This window comes from Carcharhinus amblyrhynchos, chromosome 12 (genome assembly GCF_965287045.1).
Source record: "Carcharhinus amblyrhynchos chromosome 12, sCarAmb.v2.hapA, whole genome shotgun sequence".
Classification (NCBI taxonomy): Eukaryota; Metazoa; Chordata; class Chondrichthyes; order Carcharhiniformes; family Carcharhinidae; genus Carcharhinus; species Carcharhinus amblyrhynchos.
The window spans coordinates 58,741,947-58,763,376 of record NC_137335.1 but is presented as its reverse complement, the minus strand read 5'-3'; the positions used below and the strand labels follow the sequence as shown (position 1 = coordinate 58,763,376).

Sequence of the window (21,430 nt, the reverse complement as noted above, 5' to 3'; positions counted from 1 at the left end):
TGGAAAGCAGCAAATGTAACACTCCACTCAAGAAAGAAAGGATACAGAAGATAAAGTAATAGTGGTGAGTTAACCTATCATTGGGAACATGTTAGAATCTATTATTAAGGCAGACTTAATACATTTAGAATCATTATGAAAGGCAAATTTTGTTCGGCAAACTTAAAAGTTCTTTTAAGGATGTCACCAGTTAGGTAACTAAAGGAGTCAGTAAATGCATTACAATTGGATTTCCAAAACGGCATTCAATAGGGGGTCACACAAATGTTGAACATACAAGATAAGGGTTCACGATTTTAATTTGATCTTTTAACATGGATGGAGAATTGGCCAATGGACAGGAATTAAAGAGGGATAAGTGGAGTATTTTCAAGTTAGCAGGCTGTAACTAATGCCGTAAGGATCAGTGTTAGTGCCTCAGTTATTTACAATCTACTTTAAAGGACTTAGATGGAGACCATGGGTAAATAAGTTTAGTGATGATACGAAGCTAGGTGGAAATGCGGGCAGTGAGGAGGCCAGAAAGAGGCTGCAAAGAGATAGAGACAGGTTAAGTGAATGGCAGGAAGGTGGAGGGCGGTGTCATATGTGAAATGTGGAGTTATCTACTTCAGGAGTAAAAATTGAAAGGCAGAATATTTTTTAACACAAGTGAAACTTGTTAATATGTTGATGGGTGTTCCAGTTTCCTCCCACAGTCCAAAGATTTGCATGTTAAGTGGAATAGCCACGATAAATGCGCTGGGTTACGGTGATAGGGAAGGGGGTTGGGCCTGGGTAAGATGCTCTTTTGGACAGTTAGTGCAGACCTGAAGGGATTCTATGTGTTTGTAAGCACAGAGCTTGTTTCCCTTGGCTGGGAAATCTAGAATATGGGGACATAGTCACAGGATAAGGAGTTGCTCACTTTGGTCTGAGATGAGGAGAATTTCTTCATCTTAGGGGGCTGTAAATCTTTGGGGTTCTCTACCCAAGATGTTGTGAATGTTCCATCATAGCGTTATTCAAGGCTGAGATCAGCAGGTCTCTTGTGGAATATGTGGAGCAGATGGGAAAGTGGAGCTGAGGTAGCAGCTCAGCCGTGATTGTTTTGCATGGCAGAGCATACATATAGCCCCGCTGCTGCTCCTATTTCTTACATTCTTATGCTTTGGTTTTGTATGATTCCACATTCCTGTGGACATAATCTTTCTGCAATTTTTTACAAATACCAAAGTAAATGTTTCTTGTTGTTGCAATTGTTCCTCTGCCAGCCTTACTCATTGATTGAACGGTATCTATATGAAATGTTCAGAATTTAAATTGAAAGCCATAACTAAGTGTCAATAATTTATAAAATTGGTTGAAGTCAACAAAGTAACGGTAAAGCTTGTTCCAAATTTAGAATGTGTGTTCAGGAGATAAAAGGTAAAGCCTTTGCTGAATATTTGAATAGATGTTTTCATCAGTTTTTTTTTCTTGCAAATCTAGAGTTATATTTTTCTTGTTGAGATGATCACACATTACTGATTAAGAAACTTTGGTGTGATTGGGCATTTCAATAACTGGCAAGTCATTCGTACAGAAATGAAAAATGAAAGTTAAACAGAGAAAATGTCAAAAAACCTTTGGGATTAAAAAACTTTATTTATTTGACTCAGTAAAACAACTTTCCTAAAAAAAATGCAAATCTTAAATTACGAAAAAAAAGGCAATATTTAGTGAACTGATTCCAAACTAAGCAATCGAGAAAACATTGATTCTAACAAATCTTCCAACACGGAAGGCCAAGGGGCTGCAGCAGGTTCATGATGCAAGCTTTAACTGAAAGTTGGCTGAAGTTACACTTGTGTAAGGTATGTAAGTGATGCCTCAGGGACATTTATAAAAATATGGTAGATCACCTTTCCATACAAAGTAGCTGAAAAAGTCTTAAATGTTTTGCTAAATTTAAACGTGTTAGTATGTCATTTTGGACCCATATGCTTCACCAGAATATGAAAATATAAACCGTTCCACATTTTAATTATTCAGCAAATTGCACTAACCTATACATTATTCCTTGGTAGAATTTCAGTTTACATTGAGATCAGTCATTGGCTTCGTTCCCAATCATTGCATAATGCAATTTCTTAAAGAGAATAAATTCTTTGAGGGAAGTATTTATTCACAAGTGTAACATAGCATGAGATCCTAACACCATTTACTTAAAGCAAGATCAAACCCGATATTGGTAATCATAACTGTTATATATTCAATCCATAAGTTGTATTTTGTACAGTTTCTGATTTTTGCCTATTCTCTGAATAACAACGGCTTGCCAATTCTTAGTGGATAAAATCTCTTTAGACACCAAATAATAATTCTTATCCTTGGCAATACACTCAGATTAACATTTACCAATACCAAAACATAGTAATGCTTTTCTGAGCCCAGAAGGTGGCAATAGTTGAGCATCATTTTATTATTAGCAGTAATTATTTCGATAGAAGCTACATAATTTAAATTTCTGACTTATTAATTTAGTTAAAGTATAAAAATCACATAATGATGCTTAGATGACTTCAAATGAAGTTAAAATGACAATTTAACTTTTCAACATTAGTAAAATATTAAAAATAATTTTGAATCAAATCATTTAGACCTTTGGTCTTCATTAATTCTTTCGATAACACATTGTTTCTGTACTTTTCAGTGTGAAACTCATTTCCTGCTCAAATTGCTCAGAATGATATATTGAACCATGACTCAGACCTTTGCCACTGATCTTTCATAATAACATGCTTGAAATGACTTTTGGCATAACATGCTAGTGTTTCAATTAGAGGTGAACCACCACACCAACTATTGCTACATCTTACATCATAACCTGTATGATAATACATTAATGAAATATATAAATATTGATGCAGTGGTATACCAAATAAAAGGCCTTGTGGCACAGTGGGTAACCACTTTTTCTGCAGGGTTGAGCCCCATTCCAGGATTTGATGCCACGGAAGGTGCAAACAAATGGTTGTCTATCTGTAAATCCTTCCAATATGGCTGGTAATAAGAGTGGGAGTGTCCTGGTCAGCCATGCTTGATGTGGAGTGGTGTTCCTCAAGCAATAAACCGGCAACTGGGAAAACAAGCTATGGAAACTGATTTAACAATATCCTTTGTCTTTGTCTGCCTTATGCATCTCTAAGTGTGGGACAAAACCAAAACAAAGGAGAAATACTGAAAACTATGTAATAATGAAACTACCTACCAAAAACATGAAAGCCCAGAACACATGTATATGTGTACCATTCCATATCTCTGCACTCTGAGCGATTTCTGATCAGCTTGCAGCCGTTCTGAATATCCCCTAAATGTACAACACCATCAGATTAGTCAAAACACAGGTTTTCCACTTATTAAACTTTCAGGCAGTCTTTTTTTTAAATTCAACTTCTATGCTCTAGCGGTCACATTCAAGAGAAGGCAGAAAGCATGAATTCCTTTGCTGCTGTTTTGGAATATTCCCACTAAAACTCTGGAGAACATGAAGTGGGTATGCCGGCGTTGGACTGGCGTAAACACAGTAAAAAGTCTGACAACACCAGGTTTTATTATCAAATAAATAGGTTGGACTAAAACCTGGTGTTGTCAGACTTTTTACTGTGTGAACATGAAGTGAGCATATTTGCATTGTGCTTTTCTTTCAAAAAAATTATTTTTTTCTCATTTATTTTGCTTCATTAGTTACAGTACTGGAATGATGTGCCAAAATGAACTTAATTGCAACATTCAAAGATTCCTCTTCATTTCCACTTCTTCCCCTGATGGCTAAACTAACACCGACCCATTTTCTGTTGAAGGGACCGTATGGTGTGAATGTCGATAAGGAATAGGATTAACATTTATATCAGTTTCCAAGTGCCTAGGCATTACGGAAAAGCCCACCTATTTTACTAAGTTTCAAATGCATTACATTTTTATTATGCACCAAGTGGTAGTGACTTGAAACTCGCTGTGTACGTGACTAATAACAGCAGACAATTAATGATTTCACGAGGAAGTTAGATGGGCATCTGAGAGAAATCAACTTGCAGCTCTACAAGCATACAGCAGAGAAATTGCTAGTAGAATAAACCCAAAACATAACTTTGATGGAATGGATAAGTATAATAACTATTATGGATTCTTGGCTAAGTAGTAGAATTTAGCTGGTTTCTGAGCGATTATCTACATCATTGCATGATCATATTTTCTACAAAGTCTCTCATCATTACTAATACTCTTGCCAACTTATTTTTGTCACCTTAAGATGAAATTTCCAAGTATACTTCATTGGATTCTCAGTGGAAGTAGGTTTGGTGGAAAAGAAAAGGAGTGATTTGGAGGTGTTATCTAACAGGATATTAAGGTAAGCAGAACACTAGGTGATTTATCAAGCGTCTATAGGTTCATATGAAACCTTACAGTACGGTTCAATACTGAACTTCATATTGTGGGGTGGATTTTGAGTCAGTCGTCAGGACAGAGAAAGAGGCCATTCGGCCCATCAAGTCCATGTCAACTCCCTGTCGAGCAATTCAATCAGTCCCATTTCACTATTCCATCCCCATAGAATTATAAGTTAATTTCCTTCAAATGCCCATCTAATTTCCTTTTGGAATCATTGCTGGAGCAGAGAGAGAGAGCTAAGATTTTTCCTGTTAAAAACCTGTTTAAAATAAGTTTAAAGCACTTTACTCTTTGTAGAACTGTTTAAAGCATTTATTTATTGTATTTACTGCTTTAAGAATTCTGAGGGAGTGGTTGAAAGGCATTTGTGGACCAGCCTGCTTTAAATCAGCGCCAGGTTTAAAAGGAGGCCTGGTGTAGACAGCGGGCAGTGTCTGAGCGGGCAGCGGAGTGAGTGGGAAGCAGAGTGAGTTAATAGGGCTTAATATCAAAAAGGGCTGGAAGGAAAAAGGCCAGGTGAGTTTGTTTGAAAAAACAAGGAAAAAAAAATTTTTTCAACTACTACAGCAGGAAACAAGGAAAAAAATTTTTTTCCCCATAAAAAATTACAGTGAATAATGGAGGGGCATGTGATGTGTGGTTTCTGTATGATGTGGGAACTGGTGGACCCCAGGGTCCTTCCCAGTGACCATGTCTGTAGTAAGTGCAGGTTGCTGGAAGAGCTCCAGCTCAAGGTGGATGAGCTGGCCTCTGAGCTACAGACACTGAGGCTCATCAGGGGGAGAGAGGGTGCCATTGTCAATGGGGTGCAAGTGACATCCACCCCCCCTAGACTGGCTAAATCTAAGGGTCAGGGACAAAAGGGGGCTGCTGGGAGGAGGAAGGGGGGTGAGGAGCGGAGGCCTCAGCCTCTTAATCTGCATAACAGGTTTGAGGTTCTTGCTTCCAGTCTGGAAGAGAACGAGGCAGGTGAGGTTGGTGAGCAAACTGCACACGGTACAGTGATGCAGCAGGACATAGGCAAAGAGAAGGGGAAAAGGAACGTAGTAGTGATTGGGGATAGTGGGGTGAAGGGTATTGACACTGTCCTTTGTCACAATGACAAAGTGCACAGAAGGGTGTGTTGTCTGCCTGGTGCTCGGGTACAGGATGTCGCAGCTGGGCTGCAGAGGAACCTGGAGTGGGAGGGTGAGAATCCGGTCGTTGTGGTACATGTGGGTGCCGGCGACGTAGGCAAAGTGCGGACTGAGGATCTGGGGAGGGAGTATGAAAAGCTGGGAATGGAATTAAAAAGTAGAACCGACAAGGTGGTCGTCTCTGGGCTACTGCCTGAACTGAGTGCAGACGGGCGTAGGGTTGACAGGATAAAGGAAGTGAATGGGTGGCTCAGGGATTGGTGTGGGAGGAATGGGTTCGAATTTATGGGGCATTGGCACCAGTATTGGGGTAGGTGGGACTTGTTCGGGTGGGATGGGGTTGGTCTGAACCGTGCTGGGACCAGAGTGTTGGCGAATCGAGTAAAGAGGACTGTAGACAGGGCTTTAAACTAATTAGGGGGGGGGGAGGGTGCGAGGGTAGGTGACGCTACGAGGTCTAAAGTTAAGGATAGGGTACAGGTAAGGGAAGAGGCCGAGGATGTCCCAATTGGTGGCGTTACGGCAAATAGGGTCCAGGTGAAGGCTGGGATGAAAGCGCTTTATCTGAATGCACGAAGCATTCGGAATAAAGTGGATGAGCTGGTGGCGCAGATCGACACAAATGGATACGATCTGGTGGCCATTACAGAGACGTGGCTGCAAGGTGACAGGGACTGGGAGATGAATGTACAGGGCTATCAAGTGTTTAGGAAGGATAGGCAGGAGGAAAGAGGGGGTGGCGTAGCTCTGCTGATTAAGGATAGTATCAAGGTGGTAGCAAGGGATGATATCGGAGCCAAAGAGCAGAAAGTGGAATCGTTGTGGGTGGAGATTAGGAACAGCAAAGGGAGGAAGACGCTGGTGGGTGTCGTCTATAGGCCACCAAATAATGATCTGGAGATGGGGCGGGCTGTTAACGCGCAAATAAGTGCGGCGTGCAGAAATGGGACAGCAGTAGTTATGGGAGATTTCAATCTGCATATTGATTGGTCGACCCATGTTGGACGAGGTGGGCTCGAGGAGGAGTTCTTGGAATGCTGCCGGGATAATTTCCTTGAACAGTGTGTGTTGGAGCCGACGAGGGAGCGAGCTATCTTGGATCTGGTGCTATGTAATGAGGCGGGTAGAATTAGGGACCTTGCGGTGAAGGATCCTCTTGGAGAGAGTGATCATTGCATGGTGGAGTTTCTGTTGCAGATGGAGGAGGAGAAAGTGGGTTCCTGGACACGCGTCCTTTGTTTGAATAGAGGGGAGTATGGTAGGATGAGAGAAGAATTGGCGAATGTGGACTGGGGGAGCGCGTTGGAAGGTAGGTCTGCTGAGGAGCAGTGGAGGATCTTTAAGGAGATCTTTCTTGGTGCTCAGCAGAAATTTATTCCGATGGTCAAAAAGGACAGTAGGAGGAGAGGTAATAAGCCGTGGATAACGAAGGAGGTGAAGGAAAGTGTTAAATTAAAAGTGGAGGAATTTAGAGTAGCTAAGAGCAGTGGGCGAGAAGAGGATTGGGAAAGGTTTAAATGTCAACAAAGATTGACAAAGAAGTTGATAAAGGAGGGTAGGAGAAGCTATGAAGCTGGGCTAGCACTTAATATAAAAAAGGATAGCAAGAGTTTTTATAAATATATAAAAAGGAAGAGGCTGGCTAGGGTGAACGTTGGTCCTTTAGAGGATGAGAAAGGGGACCTAGTGGTAGGGGATGGGGAAATGGCTAAGGTCTTGAATAACTTTTTTGTTTCTGTCTTCACGGAGGAGGACGTGAATAATTTGCCGGGTGTTAGCGATGGAAAGGTGGTAGGACTGGAGGGTCTTAATGACATTACTGTTACTAGAGAGGTGGTGCTCGACAGACTGGAGGGGCTGATTGTGGACAAGTCGCCAGGACCGAATGGAATGCATCCGAGGGTTCTGAAAGAAATGGCGGAGGTTATAGTGGATGCCTTGGTGGTTATTTTCCAGACGTCGCTGGATTCCGGGGAAGTGCCGGAAGATTGGAAAACGGCTAATGTTACGCCGTTGTTTAAGAAGGGTGCCAGGCAAAAGGCGGGGAATTATAGGCCGGTTAGTTTAACGTCTGTGGTAGGTAAAATGTTAGAATCCGTCATTAAGGAGGAAATTGTGAGGCATCTTGAAGGGAATTGCTTGATAGGGCAGACGCAACACGGTTTCATTAAAGGGAAGTCGTGTCTGACAAATTTACTGGAGTTCTATGAGGATGTGTCTAGGGCAGTGGATAGAGGAGAGCCGGTGGATGTGGTCTTTCTGGATTTTCAGAAGGCGTTTGACAAGGTACCTCACAAGAGGTTATTGCAGAAGGTCAGGGGACATGGAGTTGGGGGTAGGGTGTTAGCGTGGATAGAGGATTGGTTGTCAAATAGGAGGCAGAGAGTGGGGGTCAATGGGTGCTATTTGGATTGGCGGTTGGTGACTAGTGGGGTGCCCCAGGGGTCGGTGCTGGGGCCTCAGCTATTTACCATTTATATAGATGATCTGGAGGAGGGAACCGAGAGCAGGGTGTCGAAATTTGCTGATGACACCAAGATTGGGGGAAAGGCAAATTGTGCGGAGGGTGTGGAGAGTCTGCAGAAGGATCTAGATAGGCTGGGCGAATGGGCCAGGAACTGGCAAATGGAATTTAATGTTGGCAAGTGTGAGGTGGTCCACTTTGGTAGGAAGAATGGTAGGAAGGACTATTACTTACGTGGCGAAAAACTGCAGCAGGCGACGGTGCAGAGGGACCTCGGGGTCCTTGTGCATGAGTCGCAAAAACCCAGCTTGCAGGTGCAGCAGGTGGTCAGGAAGGCGAATGGGATGCTGGCCTTCATAGCGAGGGGGATTGAATATCAAAGTAGGGAGGTCTTGCTGCAGCTGTATAGGGCATTGGTGAGGCCTCAGCTGGAGTACTGTGTGCAGTTTTGGGCGCCGCACCTGCGCAAGGATATTTTGGCCCTGGAGGGAGTGCAGAGGAGGTTTACTAGGCTGATACCGGAGTTGAGGGGATTGAGCTATGAGGAGAGGCTGAATAAACTGGGCTTGTACTCGTTAGAGTTTAGAAGAATGAGGGGAGATCTCATTGAGACGTATAAGATGATGAATGGGATGGATAGGATAGAGGTGGAGAGACTCTTCCCGCTCAAAAAAGACAGTAGGACTAGGGGGCACAGCGTCAAGATAAGGGGGAGGCGGTTTAGAACGGAGTTGAGGAGGAACTTCTTCACTCAAAGGGTGGTGAATCTCTGGAATTCTCTGCCCGTTGAAGTGGTGGAGGCTGCCTCGCTAAATATTTTTAAGAAGCGGGTTGATGGGTTCTTGATAAGAGAGGGGATTAAGGGTTATGGGGAGAGGGCGGGAAAGTGGAACTGAGCCACGACAGATCAGCCATGATCTTATTGAATGGCGGGGCAGGCTCGAAGGGCTAGATGGCCTACTCCTGCTCCTATTTCTTATGTTCTTATAGCACCCTCATATGCAGCAAATTCCAAGGTTAAAACATTTAAGTCAATCCCTTTAACTTTACTTCCAGTTCCTGATTAATGTTTGTCACTGCTTCATATTACACAGTGAGACGCTTTTGCTACATTGAAGGAAGTATAGTAGTTAAGAATAAGCAATCATTATTGGCAGCGTCAGCCAGGGTTAGAGACAAACGTTCAGACAAAGTCGGGCAATTGCAGTCTGTTGCTATACACTATTTCAGATTAGTTTGCAATAGAAGGACACTCTGGTCTGCTTACATTAAAAATATCTATAATGGAGACAAATAACATTTGTGAAACATTAGAAATGCATTCAAATTTATTTGACGGTGTACTTGAGACCATATGGTGAGAAAGGAAAACAAAACCTATGCCACTGAAATATGTTAGCTGCCATTATGTTGGCAGACCGTGCATACATGTCTGTGAAATTTAGCATTCCCTAAAGAACGTGAAGTTGTAGCAGTCTTACTACAATCTGGCACTCATCCAGCTCAGTGGTAATTTATAATGAATTGGTTCTGTGCCTAGGTGTCTAAATAATGTACAGTCCACTAGCAGTGAATTACAAATTCTGAGGTGGAAAGACTGTCATTAAGATACAAACTTTTCAATTTAGTTTAAAAGAAAATATACTATTCAAATAACAAAGAAAGCAACAAATAAGCACCAAACGTTACCTTAATTTTTAAAAAATTTTTGGTTGGAAGTATCAGAATACTTACAATATAGAATTTCATAGTCTCCTGAGTTAGACATTATGAAATTTGTATCTGGTGACCAGTCAAGGTGTGTAATATAACTGGAATGTCCCTGAAGAGAGGGAGAAAACATAAAATCAATTCACAATGCTTTTTCAAATTTGGAATAAAATAGTAGGGGTGCAAAGATTATCAAATCAAGTTTCAAAATGCCGACCAGATAATAAATACAGCTGGGGGTCAATTTTTCACCGCCATATGCTCTTTGCAATGCTGTAATTAAGTATCTGGCTGCAAAAAATGGTTGGGAATCTTGACAGAACTCTGCCCTCTTGGCATGGAGGAGTATTTTCTTGAGGGTGTTATGGATCTGCCTAGTAAATTACAAACAGACCGTACTGGGATATTTCTGATTTTCGTAGTGACGCAATCCCAGGCTCATAAGCTAAGACAGAAGACGGAGGAGTTGTAAGCCCAAGACGACACCAGTGAGATCAGGTTATATACTATCTAGCAAGCTAAATGAGAATTAGACACAGAACGACACTGATGTGTTTCATTCAAAAAGGTTGATTGAACTGCAGCAGAGTGATTCTAAATTAAAACAACTCTATCAGACAGTGTACGCAACATTGGAAGCTCAATGCATTCCCAAGTGTTATTATGCACAGGAGAATGTATCAATGAGAAAATGGCAACTACCACACGTTAGAACAGAGGACAAATGGGCAGAAGTACACCAAAACATATTACCTTCCGAGTATCGGAAAGCTCATGAGATTCCATGAGGGGAACCTTGGAATAAAGAAGCCCCAAGACAAAATCCAAAGACAGTTTTATTGGCCTGGATTACACAAGGACGTAGACACCTTTCGTCGAGCTTGTCATCTCTGTCAGGTAATAGGGAAACCGCAAATGGTAATCAAGCCAGCACCTTTGCTCCCTATCTCAACATTTGAAGAATATTTACCTGGTCCTAATCGACTGCATAGGGCCACTGCCAAGAACACAAAGTGGAAACCAATATTTCTTACTATCATGAATATATCCACTCGATTCCCTGACCATACCCATAAGAACTATTATGGCTAGGACAGTAGTAGGGGAGTTAACAAAATTCTTGACTGGATATGGCTTACCAAAGGAGATTAAATCAGGATTAAATTTTATATTAGGACTATTCAAAGATGTCATGAATACTGTGAGGATCAAACAGTATAAATGATCAGCCTACCATGCAGGGAGGTTGCACTAGACTTTGAAAACATGATAAGAGTTTACAGACAAGACTACTCATGATTGGGACAAAGGAGATTCCATTTTTATTATTTGTGATTAGGGATGCACCAAATGGATCTACGAAATGTAGTTCTCTTGAATTGGTCCTCTGGCATGAGGTCAGAGGACCACTGAAATTAATTTGTGAAATGTTGCTAAGCACAAAGACAGAGACTATGCTTTCAAACTATGTCTCAAATTTAATGGAGCCTGAGAGTTGGCGAGAAAACATATAAAGGCCCAGCAGGGAATGAAAGTCAATGCTGATAGGAAGACCCAAACTCTGTTTTATACAAGGGGAGAGTGCTGTTGTTATTACCTGTGTCAGGCAAACCCCTGAAAGCTAGATTCAGTGGGCCAGATCACAGAAAGGAAATTGAGTGAGCTAAACTATCAGGTACGCACCCTAGACACACACAAATCACACATGGTGTGTCACATGAACATGTTAAAGAAATAAAGAAATACTGGCTTAGAGATGAGAACAAGCTAGAGATCTTTTGTTAGTAATGAAGCAGGGGAAGACAAGGGTTCAAATTACGACAGTGATTTCCTTATAATTCATTTGGTCAATGAGGAAGCACTAGTGAATTTAAAACAGTGGTTAAGTCATCTTCCATATCAGAGCTGGAGCAAACAGAGTTACTGCAAATGTATAGTGGAATAAATTAGGTAGAATAGGATTGGCAATGCATGATGTAAATGTGGGGGACACCGTACTGATTAAACAATATCCATATAAGGTTAAATCCAGCTAAATTATCGCAGATAGAGAAGGATTTTGAGAATATGCTCCAGAATGACATAACTTAATTGAGTTGCAGTGGTTGGAGTTCCCCTATTGTCACAGTGCCCAAACCAAATGGAACCCAGACTTTGTTCATGGTCTAAGGGCAGGTAAGTGTTATATCCAAAGGAAATCATTTCCTGTTCCATGTTGAGAAAGCCGCATCCAAGCTTCAGATGGTCAAATTCATAACAAAAAGAGCTATTGGGGAGTACCTTTAACTAAGAGGTCAAAAGAGATCTCCACTTTTGTGACACCACAAGGACTTTATCAATTCAAAGTCAAGCCTTTCAGGATGAAGAACACCCCTGCAACTTTTCAAAGGGTCATGAACAAAGTGATCGAGGATTGAATTACTATGCTGAATACATTGATGGCTTAGTGGTTGGAAAGAGCATCTGCACCACCTAAAGGAACTATGTGACCCATAGAAGGAGCCAATCTCATGCTGAATTTAGGAAAAAGGAAATTTGCTAAGGTCCAAAATTTATATCTGGGACCTAGAATGAAACATGGCCAAATGGTACCATGAGATAAAAAAGTACAGGCCATTTGGGACTTCCCAAAACCCACCACCAAAAAAGATATTTTTAGATTTCTAGGCACAAGTAGATTCTATCCTAAAGGTTGTGCCAAGTTTCAGCCGTGTGGCAGCATCACTCAAAGAGCACTAACTAGAGAAAGGACTGTCAAATGGTATTCAACCATTTAAAAACTTGTTGACGATAAACCCAGCGTTAGCAGCAAGAGTCACGGAATGAGAGAGATGCAGACAGCCTAAACACACAAAAGGGAGAATCAAAGAGAATCAGCATATAATTGCCTGCACCTGTAGAATTAAGCTGCCAATTTAACATCTAACATCCCCAGGCATTGCCAGCCTGGCAGTGCCAGCAAGGTTGTCAGTGCTGGCCTGGTGAGGTCTGGGAAGCCAGCGATCATCGGATAAAGGTAGGGGTAGCGATGGGGGTGGTGTTGCAGGGCTGGCTGGCAGAGGCCAGCAGTGTGGAACAACCGCGCATGCACTGATCTCCACACTGACAGATCAGCGCATATGCAGTGGCCCATTCAATGCTTTGCTGCCGGCCTCTCCAGTGGGAACAAGCCTCCGTTCCCTGATTTTTAATGTGAATTAGGCTGAGGTGCATTGCAGCGCTCAGAGTGTGGGAGATTCATTTTGAAAATCCTGCTAAAAAAGCAGCAGGATTTACCCCAATTTTTACGCCAATTTGATACCTGGAATTCAGCCATGGTCATAATGAATAACTGGACAGGCTTGAAGGGTCGAATGGCCTCCTCTTAATCCTATTTTCCACATGATGGTAGCAGTAGAATGTCAGAGGGTTATTGCAACCATTGCATGCCACACCATCTCCATATCAGCTGGAGTATCATGTGCTTGACTGTCATGTCACTTACCTAGAAGCTTGCTGCGTTTCCTTCCCTTTAATTTTTGCCAGTCACTTTTTAGTTCTTTCCTCTTTTGATTTTAGCAAAGTTAACCAATGGGGTTAAAATATCTAATGCGCCTTTCAAAAAGCTTTAATAGTTGTTGCTCCCTTCATCAGTTTTCCTTTAAATTTAATTATAGGCAATCATTGGCTTCCATTTCCAACTGCCTCATGCACCCCTCCACATCTTCATCTTAAATAACACGAGCTAACAAGTAAACTGGGTGCCACTAGTACATTTCCTATTTGGGTTTGTCTAAAACTTGCAACTAGCCATTAGGGTTTAAACTGCATCAGTATCAGAAACTTCTGTTTACTTTTTTTTTCAAAATATACTTCCTCAAAGGTAGGTGCATGAGAAAAGTGACAGATGAACCACTGATACGGAAAGAAAAATACTTTACTACAAGTCTGTGATTCCCCAAACACTGGCTTTGTGATGAGGTTCCACCAGAATGAACATGGACAGAACTTTTCTTTAGGGGAAGGGAAGAAATCTCTTCTCTTTTCAAATGTGTCTGTGCACCATTTAAAAAATAGAGCCTTAAACAAAATTGACACGTTTAACAAGCTTATTTTTTGGGGAAAAACAGGCTTCAGTTGCAAAGGAATTTTTATAGCCTTGCTTTGTCCTTTTTAGAAATTGCTGTAAAATGTTAACTATTCATTTGAGAAAATATATCACATGCCTTAGCATAAATTTATTACACAAGATAACTGAATCACATCAATCTTTCCAAACAACAGTTTTAGGAAAGTACAACTTACATGACAAGTAAAGGAGTATGCTTTTAATGTTAAATTTCACCTGTGTTATATATTTGGGGTAATAAGATTTGCCTTAGCCTAAAAAGAGAAACCAAGGAACAATAAATTTATTCAGGAGGAAATTATGTGGATAGGGTCCATCTAACAAAGCAACATCCTTTGAGAAAGATTAGGGCTAACAAGCGATAAATAAAGTCACAATTAATCTTGATGCTGTTGGATATTCAATCAATATAGCTATTGCACCAAATTCATTCACATTTATGTAACTACTGATGCCCAATGTGATTCTTTGCACAAAACAGTGCAGTTGCAGTGTAAGGTCATTGAAATTGTGTTTTTTTTTCAATGAATGCAGAGCTAGATCTTCTTAAACATCTCTTCTGCACAGTAAGTTTAATCCATAAAGACACTGATCAATTATATAGTCTTCAAGATACCAAACCTCATATACATGACGATTTCTGTTAAAAGTAGTAGTCTAGGAACTTGGTGAAATCAGGGGAAAGACCTATCTTCAACTGTGGAGCAGCTAAAAGATACCACTGGGCATATTAATTAGCCTACCATATCAGAAAACGATTGTTATAATTCAGGTCAGAAGCTCTGAAGTGTTTTATGAAGTCCACCTAGATCATAAGTTTTGCACTTTATGATCTTAAGTTTTTCACTCTGAATTTGGCTAGGGTGTGCATGAGATATTTCCCTTCAGGTATGATTCAACTGACCCACTAAAGAGCTTTTGTGAAACAAAGTTTATTTAAGTATACAGTTACCATGTTTATAAAGAAAATTAGCAATCATTTTTACCAATTACAAACAGGAAAAAAGCAAACATGATATAGTATAAACCTTAGCAGCCAAACACTGTTCCAATGAAACAAATCCTTTGCCACAGGGTTAATACACAAAATATGAATGCTCACATGATGCTGGAACTTAGATCTTTGGCTAGAGAATTGAAACTCTGACTTCCCAGCCTTGTAACTTCTAGTAGCCCTCTGGATATACACCCAGAACAGCTTGAAGTCAGAACAGCTTCCCAAAATCACAAGGAGCGAGAGAGAGGCTCTCAGCAAGCCAACCACCAACAGTAGATTTTCCACTCCAGGAATGCCAGGAACCTTATTTCTAAACAGCAGAATTTCCAAATCCAGGGAAAGAGAGAGAAAAACAATTCTTTTCAGCTTGATGTCCACCCTCTTCTTAATTACTGCTGCCAGAAACCACATTAAAAGTGAAATCTCGAATTCATTATGAAGAAAAAAGACTATCCAAAACACATGACCTGCCAACCAGTCTTCCTCTGAACAATGCAGGATCATAAAATAATCCCAGAAAGTACCTGAGGATTATATTAAAAATGAACAAATGCCCATTTAAGCCATTGAAGGAGCAAAACAAAAAGGACCTCTAGCAACCAGCGGCAACAATGAAAAAATCTGAAACTATGATAGTTGCAAAATACATGATTTAAAAAAAAACATTTTTTAAAGATACACCAATGTCACACAATAGCTTTAAACTTGGCATAGTACAGTGATTCTCAGAGCTGAATCTGCATAGACTTTCCAGCGGGTCCATGATATAATCCTGAGTAAGATTCGGAGACTTTAAAAAGAGGGAGCTTTTCAAAATAACTGGGGTGCATCAATGATGTCAGCTTATCTGCTTTTGTTTATAGGCTTGCAATGAATGACCACAGGAAATGGTCCAGAGTAGGTGAATGAGTAATAACTGGAGATGGGCTTGGCATGAAGTAGGAGTGCAGTGCGGCTGTCAGCTAATGGGTTGGAGGGACTAGGTACGAGGAATGCTGAAAGCTGCATAAAGGTTTGCATTGTAAATGGTCATTTAGTGGTTGGCTTATTTTTGCTGACTTGCTCTGATCACTGGAACAGGGATTTCTGAACTGATTTGAAGTGCCAGTGTGTCAGTTATTAAATTTGCCAATTACTCTATATCAAATATTTTCATCAATATAGTATTATAATTTAGATATGGCCGGGACAGGGGAGGAGTGGAACCTCTGATCACTAATCCAAGAGATCCTTCAAGAGAAAAGTTTGAGAATCACTTGCATTGCAGAAATAGGAGTTGTAACAAGTAGTTTCCAACACAAGCCTCAACTTGCAATCTGAAAGTGCAAGCTACTCGGTTGTCAGTTGAGATTAGAAGCACAATACGGAAACCAAGGACTTGGAACAACCATTTCTACGACACAAGATATTGCAGGCATCTACTGAGCTCTGGCAGCTCTTCCCCACCTTAATATCCACAGATTGCAAACTATTACTGCACAAGAATCAGATGTATGCATTACAGAAATTGTAGTTTAAAGCACTCAGATCATTAGAACAAGCAAAGCCACTGACTACTTTGTACATGAAGGTTTTAGTGGCACAGACACAAACCAGAGGTCCCCAGTGATGCTGAAGGCATTCAGCATGTGGGTCACCGAGTCCATTCTTTGCTTGACATGTTGCCAACTGCTAATTAAAACATGCATGACATAACTGCACTGCTTCTCTCTGCCTCATGTTTCCCCTGCTGTGAATTCTCATGCAAATCACAGACTTGGTTTGGTAACTTCTTTGACTGTGACATTGAAAAATAAATCATCAAAAATGGTTAATACACCTATTGCAAAAGTTAACTGATTAACTGACAGTCCCTAAACCAAAGCAATATTTGCACATTATTACAAAAATGTAATTTATCTCATGAAGTTGATATTCTTATAGCTCAAATGATGAACTGTTAATAAGAATTATGCCAAAATTCTTCAGTTAATAAGACTTCACAGCTCATCTTACATTCAGTTTAATTTCCCTGCAATCCAGAAGTTGAATTCCAAAGTTAAATGTTTTTACACCATCATGAGCAGCTTATTGCCATTCTGTGAAAAATTTGGCAACTGCAGAAAATTCCTCTGGTTGAAATTTGAGCCTTGAAAGCAGGCTGGATTCTTGTATAAGAAAGCCAGAGATTTAACCTTTGTGACTAATCATTCTGACTGAGAAGGCAGCAAATCACCAATTTATGTTTATTGGGCTTCACTGATGAAAAATCCAGATTTCTATATTACACGTACAAACATAAAGATCAGATTTTCCAAAAAAGGAATTTAAGAGTTAGAATGGCCACGTTCAATCGCGCTGCAATCAACAAAATAAATACTGCACTGAACAAACTAGTGGAGGAAAAGTTTGGAGAAGTCATGCTTAAATTGTAGTGTTCGTTTCATGGCACACCTTGAATGATCAGTTCTGATAACAGAGGAAGGGAAACATTTAAGCCAGATGATTGATTTATAATGCTTGAGGATTCAGTTATGCGAAAATACTGAACTGGCTTGTGTGGAGATAGATATCATAGCAAATAGTATGGAAAGGTAAACCTGGCACAGTTCTAAAGAATCCGCAGGAAAAGAGGGACCTGGGGGTGCATGAGCATCGATCATTGAAGGGAGCAGGATATACTGAAGAGAATGGTTAGCAAAACATATGGGACCCTGGGGTTCACAAAGAGAGACACTGGGCCCTATTTTACCATTTTAATTTTAAGTGCTGGCAGACTTGAAACAGAGAGTTTCAACTTCAACTTTTTTACCCGTTCTCAGCTGCCCCATATGCACTCTGCCTGAAAAAATACCAGCAATTCCGAATCGTGTTGCTGAAGCCTGTGGGCGGGGCTCAAAGGGCCCGAAATCCTGCAGCTCTGATTGGTGCCTCCAACTGCGCATGCGCAGTAAAAAATTGATAGCATGCGGCTCCCCTGCCGCATCGCTCCCGGGTCAGATAATTCCTACCCTGGCCCGCACAGACATTGCCCCACCCCCACAACATTACGGACCCCCTTATCCCCCCACCCCCTCTGCCTCCCAGTTCAATGGCAGGCCCCACCCCTTTAACGATCTCAGGCAGCAGACCCCTGTTCCCCCTCACTGATCACACTGGATGTTTGGCACTCACCTCCTCACTAACTGCAGCGTCCAGTTCGGACTTTTGTGGTGCGTGCCTGTTTCATGCCGATTCTGGATGGGCGAACAGTGTTAAAGGGGGAAGTGCCGCCCATTAAGTCAATTCAAATGCATGCAAATGCAGTTAAATGGCCCTCGCGCTAGTTTCGGGTGAGGTTTCGATTGCTGCCATTTTCGAGCCTTGGTAAAGGGAGAACCAGTTGGGAAGCAGGCACGGATCACACTACCTGCTTCATGCCCGACTTTACCAAGTTTTTGCAGCTGAAAATGGGTGCAACCTGATGGCAAAATTGGGCCATTGAGTACAGAGAAAAGTTGTGCTGAACCTTTGAAAGCTCTGGTTAGGCCCCAGCTACAGTACTGCATCCAGGCATCCAGTTTTGGTCACCATGCTTAAGAAGGTGCAGAAAAGATTTACCAGAATAGTTCCAGGGATGTGGGATTTTAGTTACAAGAATAGATTGGAATAGTTGGGATTGCTGTCTTTGGAGAAAAGAAGATTAAGTAGATATTTGATACAAGTGTACAATACTATGACAGGTTTGAATAAAATAGCCAAAGAAAAGGTGTTCCCATCAGGTAGTGGTATAAGGATGGGAGGAAATAGATTTAAAGTTTTGGGCAAGAGATGCAGGAGAAAGGCAAGGAAAAGTTTTTTTTATGCAGTGAGTGGCAATGACCTGGAACCTGTTGGGCACAAGTGTGGCTGAAGTGGAAATCAACAATAATTTCAAAAGAAAACCTGATGGGCACTTGAAAGAAATAGATCTGCAGACGTAGGATGATTGAGTGAAGGACTGGAACTGACTGAATTGCTCCACTGAGTGCCAGTATGGGCTGGATAGTCAAATGGCTCCCTTCCATGCTGAAAGTGATCCATGAAATGTAGAATAGTGACAGAGCTCAAGAGGACAGAGAGATTGCCGGAATGGGCGGACATATGGCTGCTGAAATTTAAAACAGATAAGTGTGATACATTTTAGTAGAAAGAATGCAAGTAAATAATAAAGGATAAGTTCTAAAGGGGATATGGGAAGAAAGAGACCTGGGGACTTGTGTGCATAAATCTTAAAAGTAGGTAGGGCGGTTGTGAAAGTGGATAAAATGGCATTTGGGGTTCCTAGTTTTAAAGGCATAGCGTATAAAAGCAAAATTGTTAGGACAAACCTATACAAAACACTGTTTTGGCCTCAACTGGAGTTGTATGTCAAATTCTGGTGCCATACTTTACGAAGAATGCAAACACTTTAGGGAGGGTTCAGAAATGATTTACAAGAATGGTTTCAGAAGTCTTCAGTTATGTCTATGTTAGAGAAACTGCAGTTGCTCTCCTTAGAAAAAAAGGAGTTTGAGATGAGATTTGATAGAAGCGTTCAAAATCATGAGGTGGCTAGGAAAGCAGATGAAGAGAAACTATTTTCATTGGCGGAATGATAAAAAACCAGAGGACACAAATTTAAAGCGATCGGCAAAAGAACCATTGGTGACATGAGAAAAAGCTTTTTATGTAGCAAGTAGTTACAATTTGGAAAGGCTGAATAAGGCAGGTTCAATCCTGGCTTTCAAAAGGAAAACGGATATCCACCTGAAGGAAAAAGGAAATTGCTGGGCTATTGGGAAAGGGTAGAGGAGTGGGAGTTTTTTTTTACAGGGAACTAATGCAAGCTTAATGGGGGCTAAAAGGCCTTCTGCTGTGCCGTAACTATTTTAACTGCTTCAGTAGCTTCTACTAATGACAAATGTTCCTTTCTGAATAGTTGTTATGAATGTTAACTATATACAACAAAAACCACCCTGCAAAATGAATTCAGAGGAATGACTGAAAATGCTTCCTATTACACTTCGCAACTAATTGACATGGACCGAGAAACAGCTCTTCTGCAGTTTTTCTAAAATAAACTTCAAGTCGAGAAATCAAAACAAAAGCTGTCAAGGAAAACAGCACAGATTTTAACAGGCTAGCCAGAGACACAAGTATTTAAATTATGAAGACCAGGCCTTGAATCAAGATAAGGTGAAGCAGTGTTCCAGCAAAAACATCTTTTCCTGGCTTAACAGGATGGAAAATTACTGGAGAAAACAAAGAGAAAGCTGGACAACTTCCTGAGAGGATGAAAATTATGATTTAAACAAAGGCCACAGATCATAATTGGGCATCATGTTTATTAAAAGAAGTTTCATAGGATAGTATGGTTGGTCAATGTAGTCAAAGGCATAAACAGTTGAACACATTGGAGATATATACTGCAGTTGAGGATCCTGCTAATTGTTGAAAGGCGATCCTGGAGATGGAAAGAGAGATTCTGACTGATCCTTGGGACAAGAATATTTAATCACAAGCATGGTCACTTCTTGAAATTGTATGACCGCAGCTAATAGCCTATTTCAGCTTGAAATTGTAGAAGTGCTTACTTTGTGGAAGCAAATGTCTCAATGAAGTGTTGACTTGTGAGAAGTAAATAAAGTAGCTGTTGGAGTTTTCTTTTCTCAATCTGTTAAATCTGTATTAACCATTTTAATTTTACTGTAAACATTTCAAACATGTGACCATTTTAAAACTGTAATCCTGTGTTAAAAACTAAACTTAACTACAATAAGCATAACAACAATATAAATGAGTCAGTTCTCATAATTTGTGGGTTATAGGAACTATACAGTGTAGTTACAATGAGTGTTCATTAAAGATAAAAACTCCTACATAACAAATAAAGAAAAAGAAAGTTTGTGTTATAGAGTATGCACAGCAGTTTGTATAGTAGGACGTTCCTGTAGGCTGTGATTTAATTATACTGACACCAGCATGTCTCCATTCCAAAACAAAATTATGAAAATCAAAGACTTTGTACACAAAGAAGCTAAATTTTATATTTATGTCAATGGTTCAAAATTAATGCAAAGTTTGAACCCATAATACATTAATACCAATCAATTTAACAAATATGTATAAAAGCATAATGTAAAATAGGGCTTGATAATTCTGATAAAAGACTAAGGAGCTCTATTGCTTGGATGATGTAGACGTAACATTTTGTATTTTCTTGTTTCAATCAGATGTGACTTATGACTTTGATTTGAAAGTACTTTAAGCTAGTCCACCATCTATAAAGCACAAGTCAGGAGTGTGATGTAATACTCTCCACTTGCCTGGATGAGTGTTGAGTGTGATCAACACTGAAGGTCCACAACATACATAGCTCTACAACATTCAGGACAAAGCAGCGCGCTTAATTGGTACCCCTTCCACAAATATTCAATCTCTCCATAACCGACAAACAGTGGCAGAAGTGTGTACAATTTACAAGATGTACTGCAAGAATTCACCAAGGCTCCTTAGGCAGCATCTTCCATACCCGCAACCACTACAATACAGAAGGACAAGGGCAGCAAATACCTGGAATCAGCACCGCCTGGAGGTTCTCCTCCAAGTCACTCACCACCCTG

The 21,430-nt window shown here is 40.7% G+C and overlaps 1 protein-coding gene across 3 annotated transcripts in view; it reads right to left on the bottom strand.

The window, feature by feature from the left end:
* eml4 (EMAP like 4) overlaps positions 1-21,430 on the bottom strand; it is a 264,862-nt gene that overhangs the window by 14,143 nt on the left and 229,289 nt on the right. For all 3 annotated transcript variants that reach the window (XM_080200602.1, XM_080200601.1, XM_080200603.1), the window contains 2 exons: positions 9,748-9,835; positions 3,233-3,331 (listed from right to left, as the gene is read on the bottom strand). In XM_080200602.1, coding sequence (XP_080056728.1) covers positions 3,233-3,331; positions 9,748-9,835 — 187 coding nt within the window. The remainder of the gene's footprint in view (positions 1-3,232; positions 3,332-9,747; positions 9,836-21,430) is intronic.